The 20,459-nt window shown below is 46.8% G+C and overlaps 1 protein-coding gene across 11 annotated transcripts in view; it reads left to right on the top strand.

Moving 5' to 3' along the window:
• Window positions 1-5,168, top strand: part of LRRFIP2 (LRR binding FLII interacting protein 2) — a 291,111-nt gene extending 285,943 nt beyond the window's left edge. For all 11 annotated transcript variants that reach the window (XM_069215054.1, XM_069215036.1, XM_069215027.1 and 8 more), the window contains 2 exons: window positions 1,915-2,019; window positions 4,164-5,168. In XM_069215054.1, the coding sequence (XP_069071155.1) occupies window positions 1,915-2,019; window positions 4,164-4,274 (216 nt within the window). In that variant the 3' untranslated portion in view covers window positions 4,275-5,168. The remainder of the gene's footprint in view (window positions 1-1,914; window positions 2,020-4,163) is intronic.
• Window positions 5,169-20,459: the final 15,291 nt, after the last annotated feature.

Genomic DNA, 20,459 nt, shown 5'->3' with positions numbered 1-20,459 from the left:
TGATCCTTACTATTCATTAGTTGCATTGACAAATCCCCTATTGCAATTCTGGGACACTTGTAAAGTCTTAGCAAAGGTTTAGCTTTATGCCTTTTTAAACAAGGTAAGTGGAGGCCACATTTTGTCAAAACGCACAACACCATAAACAGTCACAGTGGATTCTACGGCCTTACACTAACTTTAGCAAGGTCATGTATCTGGTGTCAGAATTAATAGAGCAACGTCATTGTTATTCCCTTGGCAGCTTGGTGGGGGTCCTTTCAAAGCAGCTCCCTTATCTGCGGTTGAGGTTGAAACGTGATCATTTTTCAGAGGTTTGATGCACTTCTCACCTCACTCATACCGGCAGGAAAGCGGACAAGAGTGTCTCGTATGACGTTAATGAGGGGGTACGAGGAGGGTGAGCTTAGAGTTATAAACCTGGAACTTTACTGTTATGCGTCCCACTTGCAGTATGCAGCTCAATGGCTGTTGGAGGGGGTTAACTGGGAAAAAAAAGCTTTGCTGGAAGGAATGGTGGATGATGGTAAACTTTCAGAAATGTTGATGGAGGGCTCAAACGTGACGACTGGTGCTCTTTACATCGTGCTTCAGACCGCTGCCATATGGCCGAGAGTGGTCACGATGGTGGTAATAAGGACTCCCTTTCATGCCGTTTTGGGTGCTGGACCGTTCCACCAGTTGGAGAGAGCCATGTCGTTCTAGGTTTGGCACGATGATGGAGGCTGTGAGCTTGGCAGGGATCTGTACCCCAGTGCTCTTTCTCTTTTTGCGGACGCACAGTCTCTGTTTGGAGAGGGTACTGGACACTTCTTACATTATGCAGGGGTGACTTAGATAGCTATGCAGATCTGCGTATCCTTCCTGGCTGTGGTGGGTGCGCTGTTGAAGTTGAGTTCAGGGCATCATGTTATGTCCTTGATATATAAGGCAGTGCAGGCAGACAGGGTACGAGGGCAGCTATGGGTTCGGCGGGCCTGGGAGGCAGATCTTAGTGCCCTCTTGTAGAATGCTGATTGGGCCAGGGTCTGTGTGTTATTGAAATCTGTGTCTGGCAATGCCTTCTTTAAATTGATGCACTTCAGGTTTTTTACATCGTACGTATGTGACCTCCATGAGCAAGCATAGGTAGTGGTTGCCTGCTTGTCCTCGTTGCGGTTTTGCTAATGCTGATTTTATATCTTTGGTGTGGGACTGTGCAGTGGTGGGAGGCTTCTGGTCAGCCGTGGTGGGTAGGATACAGAGGACCACTGCACTGGCTTGTGAGCTAGCTCCTCAGCATTGTTGGAGAATTTTGCCCGCCCCAAGAAATGTAAGATGGCTTACAGCTTCTTACACTTGGCTCTAGTACTGGCTTTGAGGTTGTTGGCCATAACCTGGATGGGAGTTAGAGCCCACAAGGTGGACTTGTAGGTTTGGGACGTTTCCGAGTGGTCACTAACTGAGGAATTGCATCTCTGATATGTGCGAACAGATGCTAAGATACAGGCAGATATGTGGGTTTTTGGGGAGCGCTTTCTGCTAGATTTCGGAGGGACGTCAGCTGGAGGGAGTCCAGTAAAGACTGTGTAAAGTATATTGGTGATATAATGCACTCTGATTACTGTTAACCTTGTTACTACCACGATGTCTTTATTAGTAATACTGGTTGGCATAAGGTTGTATTGTTACTGATATTTCCATGCAACATATTGTTGACAGTGCTAAATTGTTATCTGTTCTTGGTAAAACCCATAAAGGTTTTTGAAAGAAAAAAAACTTTAGCATGTTCATAGACACATCTATGGATGGTTTAATATTCACGCCAGGCACTGGAAGCTCAAATTATCCAGAAAGTCAATCTTTTGTGATGCATTCAATACTTTATTTAAAAATAGTTTAAAAAGAATGATCTTGATTATTTATTTTCTCTAGATTGCAAGACTTGAAGGACAAGTGATGAGGTATAAATCTGCTGCAGAGAATGCTGAAAAGGTTGAAGATGAACTTAAAGCAGAAAAGAGAAAACTTCAGCGAGAGGTAATCTATATTCTCCTTACAAACTAGCTCTTGAGGGCTAGCCCTATAAGTGAGAGAACTTGGTTTTATGTCTCCTGTGGACATCGTTAAACATACCTCTTACAGCTGGGTATATCACTGTGAAGTGATGGTTCATTGAGGAGGGGAGGAATGTTGGAAAAATAATTAGTGCATTTTGCTGTGCTTTGCACTATATAAGTCCATGTCCTAAAATTGCTGGCAATCCATTTTTATTCATATATGTAGCTCCTTTGAGTTTATCTTTTTAAGCTTCAATATAACCTGGTATTCAGAACATAAAACACTATAGTCCTTGGCTCCACCTTCTGTTCATTTCGGATTCCTGGGAAGATCATCCACCAAAAACAGAGACCGCAGAAAGAATGTGCAACTATATACCTGCCATAATTTAACTTGACAGTATGATAACTGTACTAAGTCAGTTTATCCTCAAATTCCACATGAACTCTTGCTTCAATATCCCTGGCCCTACAGCAGCTCTAGGTTATCTGAAAAGCAGCTTGCTGCCAACAGATACTAGCTTTCATTGTCATTTCTTAATTATCAGTCAATGCTTTAGAATGATTTTGTATTGTAAAAGGGTTTGGAGTATGTGTAATTTGCAGTCACTAGCCACATAATCCAGGACTTGTAAGGATATGAGTAGTAATTTATTTGCCCCCTGTCGGACACAGTGCCACAAACATTCCATGAACTGACCTCCCACGCTCTTAAAACACATTCCCTAATGTAGGGGTTCTGGCCATCTTCCAAACCTTACCAATCACCACTTTGGCTGTAAGTAATAATTGGTAGATCATTTGCCACCAGTGTTGGTACATTTCCCTAGATTTATTAGACTTCCCAACATTTTTTGAGCGTGACACCAGTATCACTAGACCATTGAGTTCAGTCACACAAGGAAATACAACATACCCTTTATGTGGCAAGATTTAGTTTCAGAAATATCTTACTTATTTTTTAGCTGTTCTACATTCAGCCTTAGCCGATGCTTTCCGCCAAACCTATCGTGCACCCAACCCAGAGAGAAACCTTTAACATTGATAGTAACTGTTAGGGTTCAACTGCACTTTCGAAAGAAAATGCATATCATTTGGAGGGGGCATGACTCAATTAGTGAGGAGGAAAGTTAAAAGGAGGGAGTCAAAAAAAAGATGCATTTCCCATTTTACTTAGGATAGGAAATGGTGCTCTCGGCTACAGTGCAAAACCCTAAATGAACTAATGAACTTACATCAGACAGCGCAAGAAAGTAGAATTGCACTCAAAGCTTTTTTTACTTCTTTTAAAAAAAAAAAATTATGTAGTTTTTTTTAAATTTAAGGAGTTTTCAAGATACACGTTTTTAAAAATGGTTTGGGCTGGTATCAAGGACTTAAAAATGAAAAGAAGTTTAGTAAAAAATAAAACTACAACTAAAGTGAAGTAATGGTTCCAAATGAAAACAAAAAAGCCCCTGCCAGTTGCCACGTATGGCTGCCTGCACAAGTCATAACTCGCACTGCTGCCATCAAAACCATAACTCATTCTAAATGGGCTGTGATCTTATTATGCAAACTGGTCTTCACAACACATCATTACATGATAAACACATTCAATCAAGAGGTTTTACTGCATCCCTGTTAATCGTAAGTAGATATGAGATCTAATTTATGTCCTCTGTGATGGCTTTTTCCACATATGGGCACGGTCAGGAGCAGCCCCCAATTTTGGATGTTAGCTATGGTTTTGATGTCGTGGAAATGCTTTTATTATTGTCAAAAGAAAATGGCAAACTCTGTGTGGAACTTCACTGTACCACTTCCCCAGCTCCCATTCTTTTAAAAAATGCTAGCTATTTTCACCAGAGAAGACTTCAGAGGCTACTTAACTGAATTGTCTTTTTTCACTAACATGTCATCAAGCATTTCATTTGTAAATGACACTACATTGGAGGAAGGTTACAGTTCATTATTTCATGTTTTAAAATTGTAGTCATTATCCGCTATAATAAATAAAGTTAGGTTTTTATATTCAACCAAATGAAGCAATCTGAATTTGTACTACACATCCTTTATGCTTCATCATATTAACTCCAGAAGCATTTGTGTATAAAGTAATGTGGCTTATTTTTTTTTATTTAGCTTCGAACTGTACAAGACAAGATGGAAGAAATGGAGATGACCAACAGCCACTTAGTGAAACGCTTAGAGAAAATGAAGGCCACGAGGACTGCGCTTCTAAGTCAACAGTAGAGAGAAAGGAATGCTAGAAACTGCACTGCTCCTTGGAATAATTAGCCCTTACTTTTAATATATACTTTCTCAATGGCACAAAATGTCGAGCATCTACCCCAGTGTTCGATGGTATTTTAGTATCCTAATTTAGCAACATTTTGTAATTTATGAGAGAATGGAAACCAGTGTGAATCTTCTTGACAATGATGGTTGTCCCTGTAAAGCTTGGTTCTAGATTAATGAGCTGGGGCACGAGATGCTGTATGACTGTTTTTTTGGAAAGAGGAAGGGACGAGGTGGAATAGAACTTTCTTCTTTGTTCACAACCATGTAATCACGTTTTTTTCCACAAACTCTGCTGCTTTACGATGCTGGGCTCTTGGAGACTGCTGCATGAAACGGAAGAGGATGCACTACTACATCTCTGAGAACTATACTTGCTCAAGGCTACGACCGTTTAATAAAAAATAAGCCACCACACAGCATAAGTGCCTTCTGCTTGGTGCATTATCGGCATCAATGCTGTTCAGTTGTTCAAACCTATTACATATTGAAATAAATTAATGATAACATTTATATTTTAAAAAAAGATACTTTTTTGAGCCTAGGTTCATTCAACTTTATACGTCAATGGGAAACATTTTTTTGTAAAATATTTAAATTTCTATAAAAATGTTTAAAAAAAATAGGGAATGTATATAAATCTTGCAATATTGCATGGGTGGTAGGTCTTCAGAATTCTAGAGTATTATAATGGGATTATTGGCTCTTACTCTTAGTATAAGAGTAAGCACTTTGATGCTAGTAAGATACAGGAATTTTGCTGTACATTGTAAAATTGTATCACATCTGCTGCTTGTGTGGGTTGGGTTCTCGGACAAAGAGAACTCTATTAAATCGACACTTTACTTACTCAGTGGGTGTTTGTATTCTGTATTGCGACAAGATAAATAAGATGTGTTTTATCAGACTATTTATATCTTGTTGATATGCCTCAAAAATCTAACCCGCAGCAAGAGTTAATCTTTTTATGAACTTTTTTTCTTTGTTGTCAATTATGGTTGCTATTTTGCCACTCTGGTGAGGTTTGTATCCTTTAGTATTACATTTTATTCAAAACAATTCTTAAACATTTGCATTGTATCCCAACATAAATTCTGACACAATGAGGGCACACAGCCTGTTCGCTTTAATCAAAGTCCTTAATGGTCTTGTATGTTTAAGATGCCAACTACTTGTTACTTTGTTCATTTCCACCTCTGGATAGTTAGAATTCAACTTTACCAGTCGTAAATGGGCACACTGATAAGTTACGAGCTGTATAGGCGAAACCGCTGCTCCATAAAATGTCGCAGGCATGGTACTTAATTCCCTGTTATAGATCTTCTCACCAACCCTGATTAGCAAAACGGGGTTATAAACACTAAGGTGGAAAAACGTTGTGGTGAAAGGATTCTAATCAGCTGTTTTGCCAGTATATAAACACTGATTATTCAATCCCACATAAATGACCAATAGGCAACAGTGTAAGCTTAAACCAGATGCTTATCACCGAGGAATCAGAACAGTTCTCATTGGATATGGTTGAGTGGTTTGCTTTGTGTTTTATTGTACATACCCATGTTCACGTGAACATTAGGGTTGCTCTTGTGTCTAACTACATATGAAGAGAGCCACAGCATACCACCAAGTGGATATACATGCAACTCCTGAAGAAGTGTTTGTTTTAGTGGAAACTTTATCCAAAACTGAAAGAACCCTACAATACTTACCAATGATAAAGTTGATGATAACACCGTCCACAGAGATGATCAAAGACCCAGTGAAGAACAAGTTACTTACCTTCGGTAATGCCTTATCTGGTAGAGACGTATTCTAGTTCCTTACCTTAGAATTTCTTCCAGGCGTCTGTATGGATCCAGAGATTTTTCTGCGCGCTGTCTGGTGGCATTGGTCGGCTCCTTGTCTGTCTGCATTGTGAGCACCTGACATGATGTCGCAGTTGCTATATATGCGCCCCCCCTGCACTCGGATGTCTGTTTCTTTTCACGGGTTTCCATGCTGAAGCACAGAGCCATGAAGAACACTGACCATTGGTGCTCAAACTAGGGCCCTGAAAGGGAAGTCCCTGTCCCTAGAAATCAGTTTGCAGAGCAGGGAGGATGAGTGGGTCAGTAAGGAATCTGCAACTAGAATAAGTCTCTGCCAGATAAGGCGTTACTGAAGGTAACTTGCTCATCTGATAGAGAAGTGTAGTTGTAGATTCCTTACCTTAGAATAGATACCCAAGCAATACCAGCCCCGGAGGTGGGTCTGCAAACCAAGATCATACTAGGAAGCCCTGCATGACCGAACAGGCAAAGTACCCATGCCTGCATACCAGACTGTAGTAGTGACCTGAGCGCAGTAGTGTTTGGTGACAAGGATGCCCACATTGCTGCCTGACAGATGTCCAGGACTGGAACTCCGCATGCTAATGCAGTGGTTGCAGCTGTTGCTCTGGTAGAGTGAGCATGCAAACCCTCCGGGGGTTGCATCTTAGGCAGTGCATATAACGTTTTAATGCGGAGAACAACCCACATGGAGATGGTTCTCCTCTACACAGCCCAACCTTTCTGTGCAACCACATAACCAATAAAGAGTTGATCATCCACCTGGAACTCTTTAGTAGAATCAAAGTAGAACACCAATGATTTTTTTGGGTCCAGGATCGAGTCTTTTCTTTAGAAGAGTGTGGGGGTGCATAAAAAGTAGGCTAGGTGATGTATTGGCCTACATAAAAGGGCGTGACCACTTTTGACAAAAAGGAAGCCTTAGTGCGAAGCACCACTTTGTCGCGATAGATAGCAGCTTAAATGATGATGACTGCAGCCCACTCACCCTGTGGGCAGAGGTAATAGCCACAAGGAAGGCTGTTTTTAATGTCAGAAGTCTGAGAGGACAGTTATGAAGAGGCTAAAAAGGAGCACACATTAGAAATGTCAAAACCAAATTCAAATCCCATTGGGGCATGATGAATGGGGATGGAGGAAACATATGGGTATGACCCTTAAGGAACCTACTAACAATATCAGACTTAAAGAGGGTTGGTCAGGTAATCTCAGAAAGGCAGAGGTGGCAGAGAAATAACCATTGCGGGTGCTCAAAGTAGAACCCTGCTTGGCCAAAGTATGAACAATAGAACCTCAGAGAGTGGTCAACAGACTTGTTTGTTTACCATGCCACAAATTTGTTCAAATAGGCATGTATACTGTTTTGGTGGCGGACGTCTGGCTCCCAAGATAACAGAATTCGGTTGGAAGGTCAAAAGCTGTCAACTGCTGCCTCTCAATCTCCACCCACAAAGGCAGAGACTGAACAGGTGTGGGTGAAGAACCCTACACTGCTGCTGCGACCGAAGATCCTCCCAAAGGGACAGACTGATCAGAGGATCGATGGCCGTGTTCAATAGCTCAGGATACCAGACTCTGTGCCCAATCTGGAGCCACAAAGATTACTTGGGCCAGTTCGTTCTTGATCTTCTTGAGAACGCTTGGCAGAAGTGGTATGGGTGGAAAGGCATACAGGAGGCCGGAGCTCCATTCACAACGAAAAGTGTTGCTGATTAGAAACTCCGAGCAAAACTGCTGACATTGCCCGTTCTCTGCAGAGGTGAATAGATCTAACCCAGTCTCTCCCCACTGCTGAAAGAGACCTTTTGCCACCTCTGGATGGAGACGCCATTCGTGATCGATCAGTCATTGTTGGCCGACTTTATCTGCTCTGACGTTCAGAGGGCCCGCCAGGTGTTGAACTACCAAGGTCATGCCCTGATGTTCCAACCATGTCTAGAGGCGCAGAGTCTCCTGACAAAGGGGCCATGACCCCACCCGCACTGCTTGTTGCAGTACCACATGGCGGTGGTGTTGTCCGTGAACACCTGCACTACTTTCCCTTTGAGAGAGGGAAGAAATGCTTTCAATGCCAGACTGATCACACGGTGCTCGAAAAGGTTGATGTGGAGTCCGAACTCTTCAGGAGACCAGACGCTTCTGATCTCTGCCTCTCCCCAGTGGCCGCTCCATCCCAGGAGTGATGCATCTGTCACTACTGCCAGATGTGGTTGGGAAAGGGAGAGGAATGACGCAATTGCAGTTCGTTACCCATGACTGCAGATCGTGTGCAGTTCCCTCCTAGATCTGGACTAAGTCTGAGAGATTCCCCTGATGCTGCGTCCACTGAAATTTCAGGCTCCACTGCAGCGCCTGCATATGCCATCTGGCATGATTCACCAGCAGCCTCAGTCATTCGAACCGAAATACAGGAAGGAGGCTGAAACATCGGTGTCATAGCCTGAATAACCTGGACTCTCCGCTTTGGAGGATAAACCTGAAAACTGTGCTGAGTCAGCTATGACTTTGGCACGTTTATAGTGAACCCCAGCGAATGCAGGAAGTTTGCCGTAGTCTGATGATGGAAGATGACAGCCTGGGGCGAACCCGCCTTTAACAGCCAGTCGCCTAGGTAGGAGAAGACTGAGAAACTCCAACCTGCGTAGATGAGCTGCGACTACTGCCCACAACTTAGTGAACATCTGGAGAGGGGGGGGAGGCGGGAGGGCTGGTGAGGCCAAAGGGTAGCATGGTGAACTGAAAGTGCTCTTGGTCCACTGTGAACCCCAGGTAACATCTGTGGGCAGGCATGATGCGGATGTGAAAATAAGCATCTTGAAAGTCCATCACTACCATCCAGTCTCCTGAGTCCCACGGCAGATAAGGCGTGAGCCAGAGTGAGCATTTTGCACTTCTCCTTTCCGAAGAAGAGATTGAGGGACCAAAGGTCGAAATAGGGCGGCAGAAAGAAGCGGCAATAACAACCACGACCTACTTCTGGCACAGGGACACTCTCTATAGCTCCCTTGACCAGGAGAGTTGTAACTTCCTTGCAGAGAAGTGGCAAGTGATCCTCCGTCAATCGATCGTAGGATGGTGGCATGGATGGAGGAGTAGTCTTGGTGGGGAGGAAGTAGCCCCTTTGGACTATTTGCAGAACCCACCTGTCTGACATGCTAGACTGCCAGCGGTGCCAGTGGGGAATAGTCAGACTAGGAAGGATTGGAGACTGCAGAGGGGAATGGGGGGGCGTGGACTGGCCAGACAGCTGACTCCCTGATCCCCAAGGACGGTTGATCTCACATCCCTGGCCATGCTGAGGCTGGGTAGTATGCACAGCATGTTGGCTGGAGGGGAACAGAAGTGATGGGATGCCCCTTCCATGGCCACAAAAGGGGCAAAAAGTAGACTGAAGGGGGCGAGGGGCAGCTGTGAGGCCCAAGGACCTAGCCTAAGCACAAAAGTCCTTGCAGTACATAAGCACTGAGTCTACTTTATCTTCAAAGAGATGAGTGCCATCAAAGGACATGTTCCTATGGGTAGATTGGACATCCCCCAATAAGCCAGTCATCCTCTGTTAGAAATGGGGTCTCTAGTTGGCAGTTGTTTGCACCCTGTCCAAGTATCCTTTGGTAGCTTAGCACGAGCATTCCAGCTTATCTCAGAGGCAATGTGTAAAGTATTTCTATATGCACACACACACACACAGTAATACAGTGAAAACACTACCAAAGGACTCAACACCAGTTTAGAAAAATAACCAATATTTATCTGAGTAAAGAAAGACCAAAATGACACATCCACCATATGCAAGTCAAAATATCTCTTTTTAAAAAATGAACTAAGTATTAATGCGCAGGAATCAGATGTATCTCTTCAGCACAATGTACCTGGGATGCGTCAAAAACAAAGACCATGCAGGCCACAGGGGAGGTGAGGTGCCGCAAAAGCAAAGTGATTTACCTGTTCCATACTGTACAGGGTAGATGATCCATCAATTCTTTCCTCGCAGGTCAGACAATGTGTCGGTTCCTTACTGGCAAGGGAGGTGATGCATCAGTTGTTTACTCAGGAAATGCAATGCTGCGATTTCCGGATACGCTGGCTCGGGCCCTACTGCGGTGCGGGGTTGTTTTAAAAAAAAAAAAAAAAAAAAAACACACAAGTGCATCGAAAATCCAGACATGCTGTGTTGATGGGACCGTGGTGAAACAGGCACTGTGTTGGTTCTGCAGCTGCAAGACAGGCGATGTATGGATTCTTCATCCGGTGCTGTACATTTATGCTTGAATTTTCTCCAGTTCAGCTTGCTCTTGCAAGGGCCCAGGGACTGGAGTTGGTACCTCCTGGCAAGTCAGGACCCTCCGCAGAAGAGCCAAGGCACTGGCAGATGTAGTCTTTGATGTCCCGAGACTTCTTAACAGGAGGCAAGCCCTTGAAGAACCTTTGGAAGTAGGATGAAGAAAGCCAAGTCCAGAACTTTCACTCCGAGAACAGAAACAGCAAGAAGCAGGCCAGCACAACAAAGCCACAGGCAGAGTGCAGTCCCTCCTACAGCATCCGGCTCGTCTTCCTGGCAGAATTTCATAGTCCAGAAGGATTCTAAATGGTGTCAGAGGTCCAGTAATTGTATCCATTTCTGCCTTTGAAGTAGGCAACCTTTAAAGAAAACTTTTTGTAGTGCACAACACCCTGCCTTTTCCTGTCCTAGCCCCACACACACTCCATGGGGTTGGAGACTGCTTTGTGTGAGGATAGGCACAACCCTGTTCAGGTGCAGGTGTCCGCTCCTCCCACCACTCTAGCTCAGAAAGACCCATCAGCCTGGTGATGGGCCATCAGGATATGCAGGGCACACTTCAGCTCCTTTTGTGTGACTGTCTAGAGTGAATGCACATACAGCCCAACTGTCACCGTGTCCCAGGTGTGTATTTAGCAGACAGGCAGAGGCACAGAATGGTTAAGGAAGAATATGCCCACTTTCTAAAAGTGGCATTTTCAAACTCAGTTCAAAAACCCAACTTCACCAAAAGATGTATTTTTAAATTGTGAGTGCCGAGTACCCAAACCCCATGCCTCTGTCTGCTCCCAATGGGAGTTTACACGTAAGAGATATTTCAAGGCAGTCCCCATGTTGCTCTATGGTAGAGATACGCCTTGCAATAGTGATAACCAAATTCAGCAGTATTTCACTATCGGGACATGTAAAACACACCAGTACGTGTCCTACCTTTTAAACACACTGCACCCTGCCCATGGGACTGCCTTGGGCCTACTTTAAGGGTGACTTAAATATAGTAAAAGGGAAGGTTTGGGCCTGGCAAGTGTGTGTGCTTGCTAGGTCAAAATGGCAGTTTGAAACTGCACACACAGAAACTGAAATGAGAGGCCTGAGGCATGTTTGCAGAGCTAATCATGTGGGTGACACAATCAGTGCTGCAGGCACACTAGTAGAATTTGGTTTATGTGCCCTGGGCACACCTGGTGCACTGTACTAGGGACTTACTAGTTAACCAATCACCAATATAATTTACACGAGGAACCCTTGCACTTTAGCACTGGTCAGCAATGGTAAAGTGCACAGAGTCCTAAAGCCAGCAAAACGAAATTCAGCACAGGATCAAAACCAGGTCAGAAGCAAAAAGACTGGGGAAGCCACACCAAAAGCTGACAGGTCTGACATCTTCAACCAGATTTGACACCTCAAGGCCACTGTCGATGCAACCGCTCTGCCCTGTGAGTCGGTCGTGTCTTAGGCGTCAGACTGGATCCAGATACTTTTTGAGCAGTACCCTTGCGTGCGATTAGGTGGCGTCGGTTGCCTCCACATCCGTCATTGGTGTCATGGTTGCCGTGATGATGTCTGGGTCGAATATAGGTGCCACCTCAGTGCAGTGACATCAGTTCTTTTCTTTCCACGCCACGTGCTGATCCAGAGAGAGCTACCCTGGTCCCTTTTTGACTTGGCCTTGACACTTTTTTTTAAATTTTGTGGTGACTGTTGGTGCATCTAAGGATGTCCGAAAGCTGGGTTTATGCCTTGTGAGGACCGTCACAGAATAATGTTTGTGATGGATCCGCATCAGGTCTGTTTGTGGTGTCTCAAGCGTGACCATGCACCCGAAGGCTTTTAGGGAGCAGCCCCTAAAGCTAATGGCGGCCCGGCGCTCAACTCCACATCGCTCCCAGTCTCGTTCGAGAGGAAGGTCTTGAGACTGGCTGTGGAGTCACCACCACTCATCTTCAAAGACATCGAGATATTCGGGTAATAAAAAGAAGAAATCGAGGAAGGCCAGGCATTCTTCAACTTCACCCCGTCACTCGGACGATGTGATGCAGCAATAGTGTTGATGATCTAGGCCTCCATCCATGGAGCCTACTATTGGGTCCGCTCCGCGCCTCTCTGATTTTCCAGGAGTCGGAGCAACCTCTGCTCAACTAAAGGAATTATATGAGGCCATGAGGCTAATTTTTGTGCAGTCCTACCCCCCCCCCCCCAAGGCTCCTTTGGGGCCTGAGGAGTCAAAGAGGGGCCCTACGGGTTCCTCACCAGCAGCTCTGGCTCTGACCACCGAGAGTCCCTCTGGATTCGCATCCAGGGCTGCTAGTCGCACCACTGAGACCTTCCCCGGCGAAGTTGTTGACGCTCCTGATGTTGGTTGGGCACACAATTGATGTTGACTCGATCCTAATCCTTGACGACCTAGAGCTGGAACAGTGGTGTCTTGTGCTACTTCTGACTTCGATGGGGCCTAGCCGCCGCAGGTTAGATTCAGACCCTTTTTTTTTTTTTTTTAAACTAGAAGTGGGAATGTGAGGGTTGGAGGGATTGCTGGACCCTTATGAATACCAGCAAGAAGACCCAAACATGGACTGGGCTGAGGAATGTGGTCTTGATACCTCCCCAGACACAGGCATGCTGTCTCCTCCTATTGTCCTGCCATTCAATGAAGCCCTCACCGATGTCCTTCTGGGTACCTGGTCCAAACCCAGCACAGGGTCTCCTGTGAATAGGGTAATCGCTCACCGCCATTGACCTGCCCCAAACGAACCTAAATTCCTGACCGAACACCCCAAGCCTGAAAGCTTTGTCATTCAGGCATCTTCATCATCTAGCTCATTCCCTTCCGCTTCCCCAAAGACTGCACCATCTTGGTAAGAAGATGTTTTCTTCCTCCAGTCTAGCATTATGGTCAGTGAACACCGCATGCCTTTTTGGCCATTATGCACACACCTTGTGGGACACGGTCGCGCATGTTCTGCAGCAGATCCCGGAGGAGGCCCGTGCGATGGTCTCCCAGGCTGTTGCAGATGGGAGAGACGCGGCCAAGTTGACCATATGATGTGGGCTGGACATGACTGACTCTAGGTAGATCAGTTGCATCAAAAGTGGCATTACGACACCACGCCTGGCTGAGAACTTCTGGTTTTATAGGGGATGTCCAGCAGACCCTCATGGACATGCCCTTTGATGGCTCTCCTCTCTTCAGAGATAAGGCGGGTTCTGCACTGGTTTAGTGGACTACGGCTCGGTCCCTTGGACTTTCCACTGCCTCTCGCCCCCACAAGTCCACCTTTCACCCCCTTTCTGGATACGGGAGGGGCTCCCTGTCACGTCCCTTCCCCAGCCATTGTCATGCATGCCTTTCAGCCTCAGCGTGGCCAGGGACGCAGAATCCCACCTGCTTGTGGGACAGGAAACCAAAGGTCTGCCCAGTCCACCCTGCCCCTGCTGCAGCCTCCAAACCTTCCTAGTCTGTCCCTCCACCTCCGGCCAGTCGGCAGCAGGATATGCCAACACCTGACCCACTGGGAATCCATCATGATGGAAAGGTGGGTTTTTCAGATCATCCAAAGGTACTACTCCCTCCCCTTCTAGACTTCCCCTCTGACCATGCCTTTATCTTTTGGCCACATGAAGGAAAATCGTTTGGCACTTCTCAGTGAGGAAGTTGCAGCTCTCTTGGACAAGGGGGAGGGCCATAGAGAGGGTTACTGAAGTAGGCTGTGGTTGTTGTTCCCGCTACTTTCTGGTCCCTAAAAAGGAGTAGGGCTTACGTCATATCCTCAACCTCGGGACCCTCCGTGTCTTCCTCAGGAATGAGAATTTAAAAAAGCCCACCTTGGCTCAGGCCCTTTCTGCCTTGGACCAAGGAGACTGGATGGTGGCGTTGGAACTGCAAGACGCTTATTTTTCTATACCTGTCTTGCCGGTCCACAGGCGTTACATACGATTCGTGGTAGGTCACAAGCACTTTCAATTTACCATGCTCCCCTTTGGCCTTATCAGCACCCCTCGGGTGTTCACGAAAATTATGGCGGTAGTTGCAGCTCATGTGCGCAGGTTGGGGATTTGAGTCTTCCCCTACCTCAAAGACTGGCTGTTGAAGGCAGAACCGCCCCAGAAAGTCATCTCCCACCCTCAGACTACAGCAAACCTCCTGCACACTGGGGTTCACTATAAACATGCTGAAGTCACACCTGACCCCCTCTCAGACTCTCCCTTTCATCAGAGCTGTTCTGGACACAGTGCAGTTTTGGGCCTATCCTCCTGATCAGTGAGTCCGGGATATTCAGGCTATGATTTTGATGTTTCAGCCTCTATCCTAGGTTTCTGTGTGAATGACTGAGGCTGCTGAGCCTCATGGCCTCCTGTTTCCTGCTAGTGTGTGGTGGGTACCTAAGGTACTTACACCTTATTCCAGGTCCCGGTTTCCACTCTTAGTGAAGTGTAGGCAGTGTCTAGAAGCCAGGCTCTCAAGAGGTAGCTGTGGATGAGCAGCCAAGGATTATCTAGGAGACATGCAAAGCTCATGCAGTACCACATGTAGTCACGCAGCACTTATTCATGTGAAAGAAACCACACAGTGTTAGAAAAATAAAGGTAGTTTTTTTTTAGTGACAATACCAAAATTACTAAAAAGCCGATACTACCTTAGGAGGTAAGTAAACACACTATATATGTATACTAGTAATCAGAAATAGGCATAGAGACCATTCGAAAATAGTGCAAATGTAGATAACCAATAGTGACCCTAGGGGGAGCCCAAACCAGGACCCCCACCTAGGTAAGTGGAATGTGTAGAGGGGACGTGGGGGTACTAGAAAACCACAGAGGTAAGTAACACAATACCCCCCCAGCGATCAGGAAAGCAGGAGTAAATCACTGAACTTTCCCTAAACCACCCAAAAGGAAGAAAAAGAAGGGAAGACACCCAAACAAGACTGCAAGAAACCACTGGTGGATTCCTGGAGAAGAAGACTTGTTGAGAGAGGGGACCAAGTCCAAAAGTGTCAGTGCAGTCCAGGAGGTTTAGGAGCTACTACCCACCTAGCTGTTCTTGCAGGAGTTGGTCGACTGTGAGGAAGAACAGGTCAGCACTGCTGCCCCAGAGTTGGAGAAGAGTTCCTGATGGATGCAGAAGATGTTCCATGCTGGAGTGAAGATTGCAGATGGGTGTCGGTGCAGGAATTTCAGCAACAAGCCTTGGCAAACGCAAATTTGCAGTTAGTGGAAAAGTGGAGCTTGCCTACAGCAAGGCCAAGGAGGACTCAACCCAGGGGTGAGAGTCACAGGGGACCCTCAATGACACAAAGTCCACAGAAGCAAAGGCAGCACCCACAGAAGAACCACAGGACGGGGACACAGAAGTTGCAGAAGGAGCCCACGTACCACTACAGAAAGAGATCCCACGCGGCAGGAGAACCATACAGAGGGATGTGTGTTGCAGGAAGGAGTTCTGGGGACTGGAGCTACACGTCGCCTGAAGATCCCTTGGAGGATATGCAAACACGCCTTGGCAGCTGCAAGAGACCTAGTGCACGGGAGTGCTGTCCTGCGTTGGAAGGCAAAGGCTTACCTCCACCAAAGTTAGACAGCTGGCAGAGAGAACCAAGAGGATGACTCCAGACTACCACCCGTGATGCAGGATCCTTGCAGCTCTGGATGAGAGGAGATCCACGCAGCCGGTCATCATTGTAGCAGGTGCCTGCGGATGCAAAGGAGTTACTCCTTCACTCCAAGGGAGATTCCTTCTTCTTGTGCAGGCTGAAGAGTTGCTGTCTTTTGAGGATGCACAGCCAAGGAAATGTTGCAAAGCTGGCAAGGGCCGTGGAAACAAAGTTGCAGAAGATTCTTCTTCGTGGATTGCAGCATTGTCAGTTCCTGGAGTGTTCAGTTGCAGTTCCGGTGGTCAGAAGTCGAAGTGGAGGTTGCAGAGGAATCCTGCTGGAGTCTTGCAAGCCGATTCTGAGAACCCCACCCCCTCCCAAGAGAGAGATCCTAAATAGCCCTGAAAGTGGGATTGGTCACCTAGCCAGGTAAGCACCTATCAGGAGGGGACTATGACGATACCTGCCTGGGCTGGCCACTCAGATGCTCCCAGAATTCACTGCCAACCTTGGAAACAAGATGGCAGAACCCAGGGACCCTCTAGAGGAGCTCTGAGCACCACCCCTGAGGTGTTGATGGACGGACGAGTGGTCACTCCCCTTCCCATTGTCCAGTTTCGTGCCAGAGCATGGGCTGGGGATGGGGGGTCCCTTAACTAGTGTGTACTGGTTTATTCACAGAGTGCACCAAATGTGCTCTTCAGAGTACACCAGTGGCTTGGGGAGGCTACGTCTCACAAGAAAGTCACACCTGTTTCCAAAGAGAGAGGGTGTCACCTCCCCCTCCCAAATGAAATCCTTTGTTCTGTCTTCCTGGGCTTTATCAGACCAAGCAGCAGGAGGGCAGAAACCTGTCTGAGGGGTGGCAGCAGCTTGGGCTGCCTACAAAACCCTGTAAGACTGGCGGTAGCATTGCTCAGGGTCCTCTTAGGAGTCCCCCAGAGTGCATGGAATCGTACTTCAAAATACTTGCAACAGTATTAGGGTATGATTCCGACATGTTTGATACCAAACATGCCCAGCTTCGGAGTTACCATTATGTAGCTGGACATATGTATATATATATATATATATATATATATATATGTATATATGTATATCTCCCGTACACTCGTAAAATGGAATCCCCGCACTCACAAAGTCCAGGAAAATGGATCTGGAGTTTGTGGGGACACCTCTGCTACAGCAGGGGTGCCCTCTCACACAGGTACCTGCACCCTGCCCTCTAGGCCGAGAGGACCTACCAAAGGGGTGACTTATAGTGACCTGTAGTGAAAACGTGTGCATGCACCCGTTTCACGCAGACTGCAGTGGCAGGCCTGCAGAACCCTTTGCATGGGCTCCCTATGGGTGGTAGAATAACTGCTGCAGCCCATAGGGGTCAGCTGGTACCCCAATGCCAGGGTACCATATACTAGGGACTTACATGGGGGTACCAGTATGCCAATTGTGAGAAGAAAAAGGTACAGTTACCAAATGTTACAGGAGAGCGCATAACCACCTTGGTCCTGGTTAGCAAGATCTCAGTGGACACAGTCAAACACACTGACAACAGGAAATGGGTTAACCATGCCAAGAAAGAGGGCACTTTCTTACATGGGCTCTGCAGTGGGACCTGAAGTTCCAGTTGGTGCAGCATCAGGGGAATCTCTCTGACATGGTCGAGATATTGGAGGGGACTGCAAAAGATCTGCAGTGGTGGCTTTCGAATCAAGATTGGGTCAAAGGCAGATCCTCTCCCTTTCTCAACTAGAATTTACAATAGTGACAGACATTTCACTTCTGGGCTGGGCTGGCTGCATGGGAGAGGCGGAGATCAGAGGCCTCTGGTTGAGTCCGGACTTCACATCAACCTACCGGAGCTACGGGCAATCAGACTTGCATTGAAAGCATTCCTTCCCTCTATCAAGGGGAAAGTGGTGCAGGTGTTCACAGACAACACCACCACCATGTGGTACTGCAACAAACAGGGCAGTGTGGGGTCCTGGACCCTTGATCAAGAGGTGCTGTGCCTCTGCACGTGGCTGGCACATCAGGGCATTTCTCTGGTGGTTCAACATCTGGTGGGCTCTCTGAATGCCAGATCAGACAAACTCAACTGTCAATGCATAGTCGATCACGAATGATGTCTCCTTCCAGGGGTGGTGCAAGGCCTCTTTCAGCAGTGGGGAGAGCCTTTGTTAGATCTGTTCGCCTCCACTGAGAACGCGCAATGTCTGCAGTTTTGCATGTTTGAGTTTCCAAGGTGGTTCTCTCTTGGCAACGCTTTTTTTCTTGAGAGGAGCTCAGGCTTCCTGTACGCCTTTTCGCCAATACCACTACTTCCCAGAGTTCTAAAGAAGATCAAGAACGACTGGGCCCAAGTCATTTTTGTGGCTCTGGACTGGGCACGAAGAGTATGGTATCCAGAGCTATTGAGCATGGCCACAGATCCTCCAATCAAACTGCCCCTTCGGGAGGATCTTCACCCGAACCTGTCCAGTCTCCACCTTTTTGCATGGAGATTGAGCGGCAGCAGTTGACTGCTTTTGACCTTCCACAGGAGGTCTGTCTTGGCAGCCAGGCATCCCTCCACCAAAACGGTATACACCTGTCGTTGGCATAAATTTGTGGCATGGTGCACGAACAAGTCAGTTGATCCTCTCTCGGCTCCTCTTTCTGAGGTTCTTTTGTTCATTCTTTCCTTAGCCTGTCAGGGTTCTGCTTTGGGCACTCTTAAAGGCTACCTATTGGCTATCTCAGCTTTTCTTAGATGGCCAGACCAAGCTTCTCTTTTCAAATCCCCTATTGTGGGGGAGATTCCTCTAAGGTCATACTCATTTGTATCCTCCCACTCCATTTATTATGTCTCAGTGGGACCTCAATCTTGTCCTCATGTACTTGTGCTCCATTTGAGGGTTACACATTAGTCCTCTCTGGCTCCTTACCCTCAAGACTTGTCTTTCTGGTGGCTATCACCTCTGCTCGCAGAGTGAGTGAGATCCAGGCTCTTTCTTCGAAGCCTCCTTTTTTGTCTGTACATCCTGACAAAGTAGTGCTATGTACAATGGCTTCCTTCCCCCCCCAAGGGGGAAAAATAAAACAGTAAAACAGTCGCACCTTTTCATGTGGGCCAATCCATCACTTTGCCTACTTTTTATGCACCCCCTCATCCCTCTCATGAGGAGAGACTCCACTGTCTGGATCCAAAAAGAACCTTGGCGTTCTATCTTAATTGCATTAAAGATTTCTCGTGGACAATCAACTCTGTTGGGTATGTGGGTGCGAAGAAATGGAAGGCAGTGCAGAAGCGTACTATGGGAAGTAGCCTCTTTCTAACTTGGTTAAACCCCCTCCCCCACACTCTCTCACTCTGTATGTATGTATATATATATATATATATATATATATCTCTCCTTGGATTCTGCTGACCAGGACCCCAGTAGTTATGCTCTCTCCCCTAAATTTAGTTGTTGGTAACTGTTATCGCTTGGCACATTGGTGCCTCATTATAAGTCCCTAATATAGGGTACCTAGGTATCCAGGACATTGGGGTTCCAGGGGATCCCTATGGGCTGCAGCATATATTTTGCCCCCCATAGGGCGCCCAAGCAAAGGGTTCTGCAGGACTGCCAATGCAGCCTGCTTCAAAAGGTGCAAGTGCCCTTTCACTGCCATTTCCACTGCTCCAGGTCACTTATAAGTCACCCCTACGGCCAGACTTCTAGCCCAGAGCCTGTGTGTGAGGGTACCCCTGCAGTAGCAGAGGTGACGCAACGAACTCCAAATGCAAAAAGAACAGATGATGGACGGAATGCTGAACAATGCAAACATTCACTCCCAGTCACAAAGATCTGGGTTTAATCCATTGTTTTTTTGCTCACCAGGCCACCCCAATTTGGGCCCAGCCATATGCAAATCAGTCTTGACCCTGTTCCCCATGGGAACAGTCCAGCCCAAACTGCCAAGCCACGTCCTCCCTGGACCAGAAACAAGCATCCTAGGACCGGTTTCAGGGTATCACCCTTCATCAGCTAGGCTAGCTTGAATCCAGTTGTGCAGTGAGCACGGGATCCACACCTGGGCATACCCTTCCCACTTAGGGTGACAAATGCAAAAAAAAAACAAAAAAAAGATGATGGACGGAATGCTGAACAATGCAAAGATTCACCCCCCCCAGTCACAAAGATCTGGGATTAACCCATCATTTTTTTTGCTCACCACGCCACCCCAGTTTGGACCCAGCCATATACAAATCAGCCTTGACCCTGTTCCCCATGGGAACAGTCCAGCCCTAACCGCCAAGCCAGGTCCTCCCTAGACCAGAAACAAGCATCCTAGGACCGGTTTCAGGGTATCACCCTTCATCAGTAAGGCTAGCTCGTATCCAGTGACACAGTGAGCACTGGACCCACGTCTTGGCATACCCTTCCCACTTAGGGCAACAAATGCAAAAAGAATT

This window comes from Pleurodeles waltl, chromosome 2_1 (genome assembly GCF_031143425.1).
Source record: "Pleurodeles waltl isolate 20211129_DDA chromosome 2_1, aPleWal1.hap1.20221129, whole genome shotgun sequence".
NCBI lineage: Eukaryota > Metazoa > Chordata > Amphibia > Caudata > Salamandridae > Pleurodeles > Pleurodeles waltl.
The sequence above is the reverse complement of the archived record's forward strand: the minus strand, read 5'-3'. Positions and strand labels throughout refer to the sequence as shown.